The sequence below is a fragment of the Hipposideros armiger genome, unplaced genomic scaffold (assembly GCF_001890085.2).
Source record: "Hipposideros armiger isolate ML-2016 unplaced genomic scaffold, ASM189008v1 scaffold_367, whole genome shotgun sequence".
Lineage (NCBI taxonomy): Eukaryota > Metazoa > Chordata > Mammalia > Chiroptera > Hipposideridae > Hipposideros > Hipposideros armiger.
This window is the reverse complement of record NW_017731717.1, coordinates 139,309-152,185: the sequence shown is the minus strand read 5'-3', so window position 1 is coordinate 152,185 and position 12,877 is coordinate 139,309. Positions and strand designations below refer to the sequence as shown.

General features: G+C 40.2%; 1 protein-coding gene across 3 annotated transcripts; it reads left to right on the top strand.

The window, feature by feature from the left end:
* Positions 1-228: 228 nt before the first annotated feature.
* On the top strand, positions 229-11,367 carry HEY2 (hes related family bHLH transcription factor with YRPW motif 2). 3 transcript variants are annotated; one of them, XM_019662152.1, is made up of 5 exons: positions 229-505; positions 2,411-2,489; positions 2,649-2,732; positions 5,031-5,112; positions 9,358-11,367. In XM_019662152.1, the coding sequence occupies exons 1-5, from the start codon at positions 423-425 to the stop codon at positions 10,041-10,043; spliced, it is 1,014 nt and encodes a 337-aa protein (XP_019517697.1). In that variant the 5' UTR covers positions 229-422; the 3' UTR covers positions 10,044-11,367. The 3 variants fall into 3 exon arrangements, with proteins under 3 accessions (XP_019517697.1, XP_019517699.1, XP_019517700.1); XM_019662154.1 differs by lacking the exon at positions 229-505 and adding an exon at positions 733-1,509; XM_019662155.1 differs by lacking the exon at positions 229-505 and adding an exon at positions 2,000-2,260.
* Positions 11,368-12,877: the final 1,510 nt, after the last annotated feature.

Below are 12,877 nucleotides of genomic sequence, written 5' to 3'. Positions count from 1 at the left end.
CACCGCAGTCTCTCCCTGCCCGCGCGCAGCGCCACGGCCCCAGGTGTGAGCCCGCGTTCCCACGCCTCAGCCCCAGCCTCGCGGCAGGTTAGCGCGCGAGCGGGCCCGCCCCTCCGCCCCAGCCAATCGCGGGCCACGCTGGCCCCGAGGAGGCGGTGCCCTCCGGAGCGGTGAGGCTCTGCGCGCGGGAGGCGGGCGAGGGAGCCCCGCCCGCGCGGGGAGGCGTGGCCGGCGCCGGCTCTTGCGGCGGAGCTGGGCTGTGGCGTGGGAAAGAGCCGCGAGGAGCCGACCGCGCCGCCGCGGGAGTCGCTCCTGCCCGGGCCCAGGGAGGGAGGGAGGGAGGAGGCAGGCAGGGAGGGCGCTGCGCCCGGCTCGGCGTCCGTGGCTCCGGCCGGGCTGCGCCCCGCCTCGTGTTTGCCGAGATGAAGCGCCCTTGCGAGGAAACCACCTCCGAGAGCGACATGGACGAGACCATCGACGTGGGGAGCGAGAACAATTACTCGGGGTGAGCTCGGGCTTGGCGGGAGCTGCCCGGAGCCCGAGGCGTCGGGGAGCTTTGTGCACGAGCAGCGCCTTGGAAACCCCGAGGCTCCTCTCCGCGGCGTCCTAACGGAGCGGGGAAAGTTTTGCCCGAGAAACTTGGAGTGGTGGGCGCTCACGGAGCGTGCACTGGGTGGGGCGAGGGATGTCGGTTTTCACTGTAGGGGTGGGGCGCAGAACACCCGGGACGCGACTGAAAAGAGGACAGGAGTTGGCCAGGGGGGATGCCCGGTTGCCAGCACGGGGGGCACTGACAGGCGCGTCCCGGCGCTGGGCGACGCCCCCGCCACTGAAGCTGTGTTTGGGAGCACTTTCAAAATGGGCCAGGCGAAAAGAAAAACAAATTGATTTTTTGTTTTTAAAGAAACTAAAAAAGATAACTTCCTTTTTAGAGAAGTTAAAGTAGTTTGCGGATGTCATAGCTAAGTAGGTTGAGCTTTCCAGGTTGACGTGTGTGACTTGGCTGACGAGAGAATGAGTGACAGATGTCACGATCGTTTCTGGCATCATCTCTTTGCTGGTTCTTAAGTCTGGAAAAGATCGAGGTCGTGATCACAGAAGCCAGACCTCCACTTTCCAGTGACAGAGGGAGATTACCGAGGCATTTTAGTGCCAAGGCGGGTCAAATGATAATTGCTTCTAATTGGCATCCTTAGAAGCACCTTAATTATTTATCTGCAGCTGTCACTCAAAGAGCAGAATTCTTCCTACTTTTGGAAAACTTTCAATACTGTTTTTTCTTTCAATGCTGTTATTCTAACGTGTACAAACCAAAGCCTGAAATCAGCAAGAGCAAACATATTTATATGAAACGTTGTTTGCAAATTATCTTCTAATTTTAAAGTGTTGTTGTATCATCTTAAAAAATGAGATCTGAAAAACAGAAGATATGTGAAAGGCAAAACCAGTTGAGAAGGTGTGGGAATGAGGGAGACAGTTAATTCAGAAATAAGATCCAGAAGTGAGAAGGTGAGGTAATAAGAACCTGGTGTGTGCAACAATTCTAAAATAAAAGAGAATAACAGGAACCTGGAGAATTTGAGAACATAAAGAAGCATAAAATCAATGAATTATGAAGAGTAACAGACACAAACTAGAAAGCATGATAAAAATTGTGTCAAAGTAACAATGTGATTAAACTTTCAGTGTAAAATATCTTTTCATTAGGAAACCGAGAGGTTTAAGTTTAGATTGAAGGCACAACTGATACCCACAAGTTTCATTTTCAAAGTAAAACATTTATCTAGTAGTTGATCTAATTTTAATTTTTGTAACAATGGCATTTAATTGGGGGCATTCTTTTGGAAGATTCGTACACAAAACATTAAACTTGTCATTTTTTTCCTGTTGCGAGATATGACTAATTTAAGTTTTGAAATATTAATAGTAAGATAACTGCCGTTTATTCTAGGGACAACAGTTTGACATGTGATGACTGTGTGTTTGGTAGCGGTGTTAAACATGGCCTTTATTTTAAAATAGCTTTGCTTTGTTCAGTGTGTCTGACTGGATTGAGGAGGAGGATGCTATTAGAGATTAGTTGACTTTTGAAAAAACATTTATGAGTTTCTCACCCTGCCTGCCCATAACTATTTCACTGAGAGACGTAATAAAAGTTGCAGGATGTTTTTGCCAATGGATTTGGCATCTGGATTACTCATTAAAATTTTTAAAAAGGCATGATTCCTACCTGCAAAGAGATATAAGGGCTGAAAGCAAAGTATGTTAAGAGTAAAGTAAGAATTAAGAATAAAATAACACAAACCTGAACTGTGCAATTACTCTGAATATTTAATGGATGCCACGGAGTACCCAGAAGAAGCAATTGTTATGGTAATACAGCACCTGACATACTCTTCCTATTTCATAGGCAAAGTACTAGCTCTGTGATTAGATCGAATTCTCCAACAACAACATCTCAGATTATGGCAAGAAAGAAAAGAAGAGGGGTATGTGATTTTTCTTTTTATTTCATGTAATCCAACCTAATGTGTAACAGTTGTGTTTTTCCATTATGAATAATTTTATCATTTGTGTATTCATAAACTTTTGTTTTGCTTTCATTTGTGTATTCATAAAGTTCTGTTGTTTTGCTTTTTTGGGGATAGATAATAGAGAAAAGGCGTCGAGATCGGATAAATAACAGTTTATCTGAGCTGAGACGACTGGTGCCAACTGCTTTTGAAAAACAAGTAAGCCACCCTCACTCCTGACCACTCCACCAAGAATCTCAAAAAATCTGATTCTCAACTGGGAATGTGGGTTCTTGTTAAAGCTCATTAAAATAATAGTCTATGTGCTCTGATCTGGCACAGAGCAGTGATTTCAATAAAATGCTTTGTTGTGGCAAAACTATTAAAAACATAATCCATCGTGAAGTTGAAAAACATTTCCATTCTTGAGCTTATTTTCCCCTTAAGGGTAACAATGTTCATGCTTTCTCTGTTCTTTCTATGAAGACCAGTAGTGGTTTTGTTTAAAACCAAGCTGTATGTAGTATTCTTCACACAAAAAAAGATATATGTGAAGTTTCATTTTTGTCTCAAATAGTTTTTAAAAAAATAAGCTTTTTATTTTAAAAATGACCAAAGTTCAGAAAGTAACATCGCTAGCTCTATTTTCTAAATAATAATACTAAAGAAAAATTTATTTATCAAGCCGCTTGGTTTCATTTTTAATTCCTGGATTAACAGAAGGATGTTCGATTTACAACATCTCTTTGGAAGTTTGGTAAAAATCAAACTAGCCATATGCCCCTTTTAAATTTCAAGTATTTCTTTACCGAAAAAAAAAAAAAAGATTTTGCACACTTAAAAGAGTAGGAAGCCAAATATTTAAATCTTTCTTTGTCGTTTTGGAAAAGTTGTTCTCTTACTGCCATGGTAATGGCACAGATTTCTAAGAGCATCTTTCAAAGAAAGTGGCATCATACCATTTTTTAAAATACTTTCAATTTAGAGTATAATAGAGCAGTTTTTGTTTATTACATTTGTTTATTTCATGAATCACAAACATTATAAAGCAAGCTCTACAAAGCCCTTGGAAATTATCCAGACTGCAATTTTGTTATTAGTCACTTTCACTGAAATTATTATATATCTTCATGGAAAAACTGAACATTGACAGTAATACAAGATGTAATATGCTATTGATTATACATTTTTAGGAGAAAAAACGCCACCCATTCTGTATGCTGAAACTGTCTTTGAGAAGCTAAATGTAATGGAAATTGTAGTTTTGATTTAGTAGCATTTTCAATGAGATAGGCTGAAAATGAAAATATCAGTAATCAGTGATGTTTTTGCTTTGAGTACTGAAATGTCTACAGTTATGAGGAACAATCAGTTTGGTAATTTATTTTTCTTGGTATGTTAGATTTTTTTTCTTTTCTTAAATGTAGACTTAAAACAAACCTTAAAAGCAAACTTCAGTTGTTTGGCAGTTACCATAAACACAGACTTTTCCGTTTGCCAAGCTTGGCTACCAACCCTTAGTGAGCTGGCCCTGTCACAATATGATTAGAGGGGTGTTCTTTCAAACAGCTTAAATAGCCGGCATTCTCACCATGTACTGGGTGCTGATAATTTTCACAAAACAAGTAAAGCAGAGGAACCTGAAATAACTTCAGTTTCCTTTGCAGAAAAACATATTGATTTAATTATTTAGCTCTTCCAGGAAATTGAAGCCACCCACAGCACTCTGAGACAGTTTGAGGTGGCACATTTTTATTTCAGTTGTGTTTCCCAGAGGTTGCCTTGTTTTAAAAGGGTGGGGGGGGCATAAAAATATTTTTTCAAGACAGTTTTATTAAGAACTATTTTAAAGGACCCAAATATCCTTAAGTATTTCTGATGCTTACTAGATAAGTAAATTGCGCTTTCTTGTTTATGATCTTGGGATTCACAGTGACACCTGCTGGTGATTATTGGGGAAAAACAAAACCACTAAAATCCCCTTTTGCAGTTTTAGTTCTGCTTACCAGTGGTCTAATATGAATTTCCTTAAAAACTTGTTAGAATTATCTATTTAAAAAAATCTACTTTCAACAATAGTTTGCTAAGATCCTATCTCCTTATCCTGAGTTTTATTCACCTGGTCTAGACTTCAGCATTATATAGGACTATTGGATGTCCTATATAATTGGATAATAAAATAAAGCATATTATTAACCAGGATACTGATTGGATGTAAAGTTTGAGATTTTCACAAATGTAGTAATTTTGGTAGAGTGATCTTGGGAGTATAGTTATTCTTATGATTAAAAAATTATTCTGCCTTTTGGTCTTTAATAGTTAAAATAGGAAATACCTGTCATTAGGTGTCACATAGTAATTAGTGTTTTCTTGTAAAGTTTGAAAAAAATTCAGATTTTTCTGCCAGAAAAATTAAGCTTAAAATTTTTTAGTGAGAGGGAAATTTGAAAATCCAGTGTAAAATGTTCCAAATTAGTTTCCATAGGACTTATAAGATTTTATCATTTGTTTGTGCAGGGATCTGCAAAGTTAGAAAAAGCCGAAATATTGCAAATGACAGTAGATCATTTGAAGATGCTTCAGGCAACCGGGGGTAAAGGTAAGGAGGTGACTTCATTTCCCCCCTGTATACCTTTCTTTTGTCATCTTTTTCTTCCTAAGATTGTAAGGAAGTCATAGCTGAACAGTTCTTTAACAAGCTGAGATAGGAGGTCCCAGATTAAAGCCGTGGAAATCAATGCTAATGGCAGGATTGAACTCGTGGGAAAGAACGTCAGGAACAAAAGAAGCACTTGACCCCAGGCTTGTGTTTGCTTTCATAATACTGTGGGAGTAAAGCTTCATTCACAGCAGCCTGGTCAGATTTGTTTGGGACTTCAGAAGTGCATGCTGGAATCTGCACAGAAAGACAAAACAAACACACAAACACCCAAACATAAACAGGAGGTTAGAGGCAATCTCTTTCTTTTTTTCTTCTGTCCCTTCCCCCCAACCCCTCATTAAACCAGAGCTAGGACTCAGTGTAATGCAGCTATTCGAAAAGAAGTGACTCTAAAATTACTTTCATTGTTGTTTTCAGATATCGGTTAGTCTTAGATTTAGATCAGACAGAGCATTGGAAGTGCAGGTAGTGAACCCTTGCTGGAAACCGTTAATGTGCATAGTCATTCCTGTGGAGAGCAAACAGGAGCAGGTGCCCAGAGCCCAGGGCCCTGGAGAGATGTCCTCTGTACTGGGTAGTGATTTAGGGAAAAGTTGTTCAGGGGGTCAGGGTTGGACCCTCACCTATGCTAAAAATAGGCTTGCAAACCTTAAAGCTGTAAATTCATTCAGATTTCATCGTTCTGCTTCTTATACATCACTCAGACTGGATTTCACTCTTTGGTATCTTTTTCACCCTTCAAGCAAGCCTTTGCTAGTCATCTTAGCCAAAGATGTTAATTAATATATTTGACAGCTGGGTGAAGACAGGGTACACAAGGGGCTAAGTGCTGCTTCACCTAACCTGGAGGCTTCTCTGCTCTGCACCAGCCTTTTACTACATATTGTCAGTTTGTGCTAGATCAGGGCAAGAAGAGGGAGGACATTGGAGGGAAGTAGCTGGTTACCAAGTGGTATGGAAATATTTCAGTATTTAACTCCACTATGGCCATACTATTGAGGACCTGTGGAACACAGCCCTGATCTTTCCCCTGTGTCAGATCGGGGATAATCACTGTACAGGGAAGCTCACATGGTATGACTTACTCTCGGTTGCACCTTCCCAAAGAACCTTCCTGAATTTAGTGGGCGTGGAATTGTGATTTCTACTCACTAAACGTAACCCTAAGTATAGGATGCAGACATTGTTATACAATGGAGAAGAGAACTGGGTGAAATCTTACAAGCCAAGGAGCCAGCCCTTCTGGGCCACCGCCTCATCTCTGACCTGAGGCGGAAGTGCACTGCGGCACTGCGAGGCCTATGCTAGTGCAGTGAGTGCCCCACGATTCTGTCTCTACACCTGCTGCTTCAGGATATTTGGAGAGCCACTGAGTTAGGGACGGTGCAAGAAGACTGGCTTGATTGCTCTGCCTCCCTTGGCGTTGTTAGCCACAAGGCTAAGAATTCTTATCCGGGCTTCAAATATTTGGCATGAGTTATGCTTCTAAAGAGGAATATTTTTCTTATGCCTTATTATAAAAACTCAGTTGTTATTCTTGGCTACCTGAACAGTCCTAAAATTCATCCCAGAATAGTTTATGAACAGACATTTCCAAAGCAAGCGCCATACAAGTGGCCTGACTGCCAGGTCATTCAGCAGGTCATCATGCAGGAGAATGTGTAGGCCTCGCAGCCCGGGGGCTGGCAGTGTGGGCTCGCACCACCTGAGACTCACGACTGCTATGTGGGCCTCGTCGTGGAGTGGCGAAGAGCATGGACTCCGCAGTTGGGGTGCCTGCTTTCAAATCTGGCTCTGCCATGTATTAGCTCTTTGACTCTGGGTACATGACCAACCCTCGCTGAGCTCCAATTTCTTCATCTGTAAAATGAAGACAGTGCTAGTGTCCACCTCACAAGGTGGCTGTGAGTTTATTCACTTAAAGCCATAGCGCAGTGGTGGCACAGACTATGTGGTATGGACCCATGTGCTATTATTTTTGGCCCAAGATCCTTTCACAGGAGACAACTGCTCATCATCATTTTCCTCTGTATTCACCAATAGGATAGGAATTACATAATTTACATTCCTTACGGTGCAATAGAAAACTCAGCCATATGCAACAACCTATAGCTGGCAAACCACACATTGCAATTATTTCATGCCTGCTTATGAAGATTCTTGGAAGCTCCTAGGGTTCCAGTTCTGTTGGTTCAATTCTTTACAGTCTTATCTTGATATTGCAATAGTGTCTAGGAGCATTTAGTAGAACAACTTAAATTTCTAAATCCCTCTGGGTTTCTGAACTCTGTCTACTCTGATGATGATCTCCTCTCTGCTCGCATGGAAGTCAGAAGTAAGTCTGCAAACTCCCACAGAGAACCCTGAGGACTCTCATGTGAAATCTTTCTGTGGAGGCGGCTTCTTTAGCAAGGGCTTTTCCTCCTAATCCCAGGGGCATTGTTGCTAACTTTGCCGAAGTTTTGGGATAACTATTTTTCTTGCTGTTCATCCACATTTCATGATATTCTCACTATAGTTTTTTGTTTGTTTGTTTCTTTTAATTTTATTGGGGAACAGACATGGTCATTAGTTACTCATTGCTCTCATGCTACAATGACATAGTTGAGACTCTTTTAAGGAGGGCACTGCTCACAATGGCCCATGCGGGGATCAAACCGGTAACCTTGGTGTTATCAGCACAATGCTCTAACCAGCTGAGCTAACCAGTCACCCCTCATGATATTCTCTTATATCACCTCTGTGCTGTTGTTGTTACTTTTTAATGGTGTACATTTTTGCCCCAAATGTCTTTTGACCTTCAAATTTCTGTTGGAGTTCTAGCTTTAGGATTTTGAATATTGTGACTACTATTTTCCAAAGTGCTTTGATTACAGAATAAGATAGTTTAATTATTAATAAATTAAACAGGTAATACTTTGATCTGCAAAATCATAAGAAAAATAATGTAGTAAATGCCTTAGATGAAAATAACCTTGTTTGCATGTGATATTTCTCATTTATGTATACAGACATCCCAAAAGTAAGTAGACTAAACTTATAATTTGAAAATTAACTAAAAAAAAATGTTACAATGAGAAAGAATCTGAAAAGGATATATTTGTACATTTAGAGGTCACTCATTCAAAGTAGTGACATTTCCTCATATGTCTGATTATTATTATACTCTTAAATTGACACTGATAATAATCAGACATTACTGTTTTTTCTATTCTAATGTATTATCTTTGAATAAAAAGTGATTCCATAAATGTGACCCAGCTCCAGCCATCTTTATGGCAGTAACCTTAGGTGTGGGGATGAATGTATACACACAGACACAACTAACACACATTGTTTTTCTTGGGTGGCTGCCAGGAAAAAGTAAGCTAACCAATGAAGGAAATATATATTTTAATCTTCAAGAAAAGTAGCAGTTATAGTAATCTTATATCAGTAAAGCAGCCTTATATTGCCTGATATAAAATAAGATCTTCAAATTAGTAACCAAAAAAAATTTTTAAATCATTTTAACTTTTATTAAATTTTTTTCATACAAAGGAACGACATGATGTTTTCACTTTGTTGGTAAAAAAGAAACTCACGATGAGTCAAGAGGCATTTTTAAATTTAAGATATGATAAGTGATGGTTCAAGAAAAGTCTGTTTTCCGAAAGTGCTAAGGCGGTTGTTAAGGTACATTTCAAATCTCTGTTATAAATGAAATGCCAAGACAGTGAGGGTGTTTCAGATAAACCCTTTAATCTCCAACTCATGTGACAGAGACAGAGAGACTGGAACTCTATTACCATGAAAAAGTAGACTAGGGAATTGCACTATGCCACAATACAAAAAGAGAGACACCATTTTTTTTTATTCCTGGAAATGTTTGAAACATGGATGATCTTAATTCCAACCCCCACTCCTACCCCCCCACTGTGATATCTGGTTGCAAGAACAACTTAGTATACAGTGTTGCCAAACTTGTCACACATGCAAATTGTCAAGTACACTTTCTTAACTTATGTGAACATTCACAAACCATAAATATCTGGCAACGTTTGCAGATAGGATCATCATTCTACCTAAATCTTCTGAAGGACAGACTGGAACATAGTTGGTGGTTACTCCTAGTAATTGGATCCTTTTCCCTCTCGCTCTCTCTCCCGGCCCCCACCCCACTCTGCTCAAACCGGCGTTTAGGCTACTTTGACGCGCACGCTCTTGCCATGGACTTCATGAGCATTGGGTTCCGAGAGTGCTTAACGGAAGTGGCGAGGTACCTGAGCTCCGTGGAAGGCCTGGACTCCTCGGATCCCCTGCGGGTGCGACTGGTTTCTCATCTCAGCACGTGTGCCTCACAGCGGGAGGCGGCGGCGATGACGTCCTCCCTGGCCCACCACCACCACCCCCTACATCCTCACCACTGGGCGGCGGCCTTCCACCATCTCCCTGCAGCCCTGCTCCAGCCCAACGGACTCCACGCCTCGGAGTCTACGCCTTGCCGCCTCTCCACAACTTCGGAAGTGCCTCCTGCCCACGGCTCCGCCCTCCTCACCGCCACATTTGCCCACGCAGATTCTGCCCTTCGGATGCCGTCTACAGGCAGTGTCGCCCCATGCGTGCCACCCCTCTCCACTTCTCTCTTGTCCCTGTCAGCCACTGTCCATGCTGCGGCTGCAGCAGCCACTGCAGCAGCGCACAGCTTCCCGCTGTCCTTCGCTGGGGCGTTCCCCATGCTGCCCCCAAACGCAGCTGCAGCAGTGGCCGCGGCCACAGCCATCAGCCCGCCTCTGTCCGTGTCAACCACATCCAGCCCCCAGCAGACAAGCAGTGGAACAAACAGTAAACCTTACCGACCCTGGGGGACAGAAGTGGGCGCTTTTTAAGTTTTCAGTGAACTTCTTGCAATAGTAACTGAATGTCCTTCATTTCAGAGTCAGCTACAAACCTCTGCACCCAGAGGTAGCCATGCAGATGCCTACAGATCCACAAAGGAACAATAAAGCTATTTGAGACACAAACCTCACAAGTGGAAATGTGGTATTATCTTTTTTTTTCCCCCTTTTTTTTTTGTTTTTTTGTTTAAGGCAGCTTGGTAACTGACATCAGCAACTTTTGAAAATGGCACACTTGTTTCAATTTAAATTTTCCTGGAAAATATATAGACTGTACCATCCGAGCAGTGCATCAGTATCTCTGAAGGGGAGAAGAAAAATGCCCTGACTGAATTCTCTTGAAACTAGATGGAAAAAAAATATTCGTTTTTATTAAGTGCCTGAGCTAATAATTTTTTTTTTCTGAACATAGAACATTGCACAAGTAAAGAAGAGTGGAGAGATTAGGTTAAGAAAGAAAGGGGACAGACTTCCTGTGTTAGGCTGCAGGCATACAATGCCAGACAAGAGTACTCTGTTGAAACCAACAGGTTTTTATTGGCCAAAAGGATTGCTGAAAATAATTTTCAAGTTGAAAGGTCTAGTTTTATCTTCGTTTGCTTTCTCTGTACAGACTTGCCAAGTGATGACATTCAGCAATGCATTGGTATAAGCAATTATTCCATCAGTGCTCAGATTAACAAGTGTTTCTGCCCTGCCTGCAAACAGACCCCCAGGCACTTTTTTTTCCCATGGCTCAAAAGATGGTGCTTCTTCAAATTAACCATACATTGAGAGAGTGCACCTAGGAACGCTTGCCTACTGTGTGCCCACCAGAGGCTGTTTGATTCATGCCAACTTGAAAACTCCAGTTTATAAAAGCTTAGATTAATTTATTCAGTTTCATTTGGACTGTTTCACATATTTATCTTCTTCATTTTGTCCTGATAATGAGTACTGTCTATTTTTGTCACCTTTTTGGGAAAAGCGGCATTTCTGGAGGTGATGAGACAAGGAGAGAGCATTGGGAAGAGAAAAGCCATTGATTTTTAAGTGCTTTTTGTCAAGCTCGCGATTGTGTTTGATCCCAAATCAAGATGAATGTATGCGATGGGATGTACAGAAATTATTTTTGCCCATGCCTAGACTAGTGCTACATAATGGTGTTTTGGTTTTGTTTTTTTTATTTTGTTTAATGACAAAATAATCTCTTAATACATTGAAATTGAGCACGTGAGATTTTATGTTTGAAAGATAAAAACACAGCATGTATTATTATGCACTTCATTTCTCTGCTGTGTGGAGAAAGCAATAAACATGAGAATGTTAAACATTATGCAAAATTATACTTTTAAATATTTGTTTTAAAATTACTGTACCTAGCCTTTCGTGCATTACTTTGTAACCTTTTTTCTATGCAAAAGTCTACATATCACTAATTAAATGAAGTCCTTTTTGACTATTTTTATGTGGATGAGTTGCTTTGCAGAATGGAAAGTTGATATGAGTTTCAAGCATGGCCTTTCTCCGCTAACAAGTTAAGCCATGGCTTTATTGTTTCTCTTTCAAAGTCATTTGATATAACTCACAGCTTGCTTGAAAATAGCATTTATCTGAGCTTGTAAATCAATTAAGCATAGGTGGATATGACGTTATTTGGAGGCAGGAAGTGATTAGTTTCCTCTGCCTTTTATTCTTAACCATGGTTCTTGAAAAAGTGCAAATACAAGAGCTCTAAATAATAGTATACCCAAAATAGGATAATAAGCTAGAATATGTCATACGGTTTGTAACTCAAAAACATTTGTAGAGTGTTTTTAAAAAAATCACATGCATACCTGATAGGCATATATATGCCCCCTGATGATAAATCTTCTGTACCTACCTCAATGAAAATTTCTTTTGATGCTGTAGAAATTATATAGGTATGAAGCCTGAAGGAGACTATTTCAGAGTTCTTGAAGCTATTGGGCCAAACACATGAAAAAATAAAGATGTTTTTATTATGCATATCAATTATACTCAAAGTTAAAGGAAAAACTGGGAGGCTTCTTGTTTTAGTTTTGAAAACACAAGCATATAGTTCATTTAATTTCTTCTGTCTGGAAATGGGTAAAAAAAGTGAGCAAAAAACAAATCACCTTGTTCCTGCTGTCTGTAAGCTCTGTGGTTATTGTGTCTTCAGTTAGCTCTGGTGGAATTAGGTAGCAAATAAGAAAATGGATTCAGTAGTCTTTGAAGTTTGCTTTTTAATCATAATTTGTAGATGAGTGGCATAGAAATATATTTTTTATTTAGGATCTAATAGCTGATTCTGTGCCTATTGTAATGTCAGCATTTAAACAACTTTTCCTTTCTGGAATGTAAACTGTTTTAGAGATCAGGATATTTTTTTTAATTTGAATTAAATATTTTAAGATAAATCCCCTTCTTCCTTTCTGCCCTTTCTCTTCCTTTTTTTTCCTGACATTTTTTTCGTCACAGGTACATATGGGTTATTATTTTTCAGTTTAATTGATTAAAATATTTGCAAACCAACTTGTCACATAGTTGCTAAGGGTTGTCAGTGTTCCTGAAGATCATCATAGAGAGTAATTTCAGTCGTTTAAACTTAATTTGTCCTCGATCATTGTTTCACATCATCAGCTTTTAACATTACGTATCACTCTTTCTATTAACTTTACCACTGAGTTTTCCATCTCTGATGAAATGTTTTGTGAAAAAGGTGTTCCACCTTTAGGCATGGTAACTTTCATGTTTACTCCCAAAATGGGAAAGAAATTGGTTTTATAGTTCAAGGGAAAAAGAACGTTTAGGACTTGATTTCTTTTTTTTTTTTTTTTTTA

Coding starts and splice junctions, on each gene's coding strand:
- HEY2 (XM_019662152.1), top strand. CDS start 423: ATGAAGCGCCCTTGCGAGGAAACCACCTCCGAGAGCGACATGGACGAG. Junction 2,490..2,648: donor CAAGAAAGAAAAGAAGAGGG/GTATGTGATTTT, acceptor TTTTGGGGATAG/ATAATAGAGAAAAGGCGTCG. Junction 2,733..5,030: donor CAACTGCTTTTGAAAAACAA/GTAAGCCACCCT, acceptor TTGTTTGTGCAG/GGATCTGCAAAGTTAGAAAA.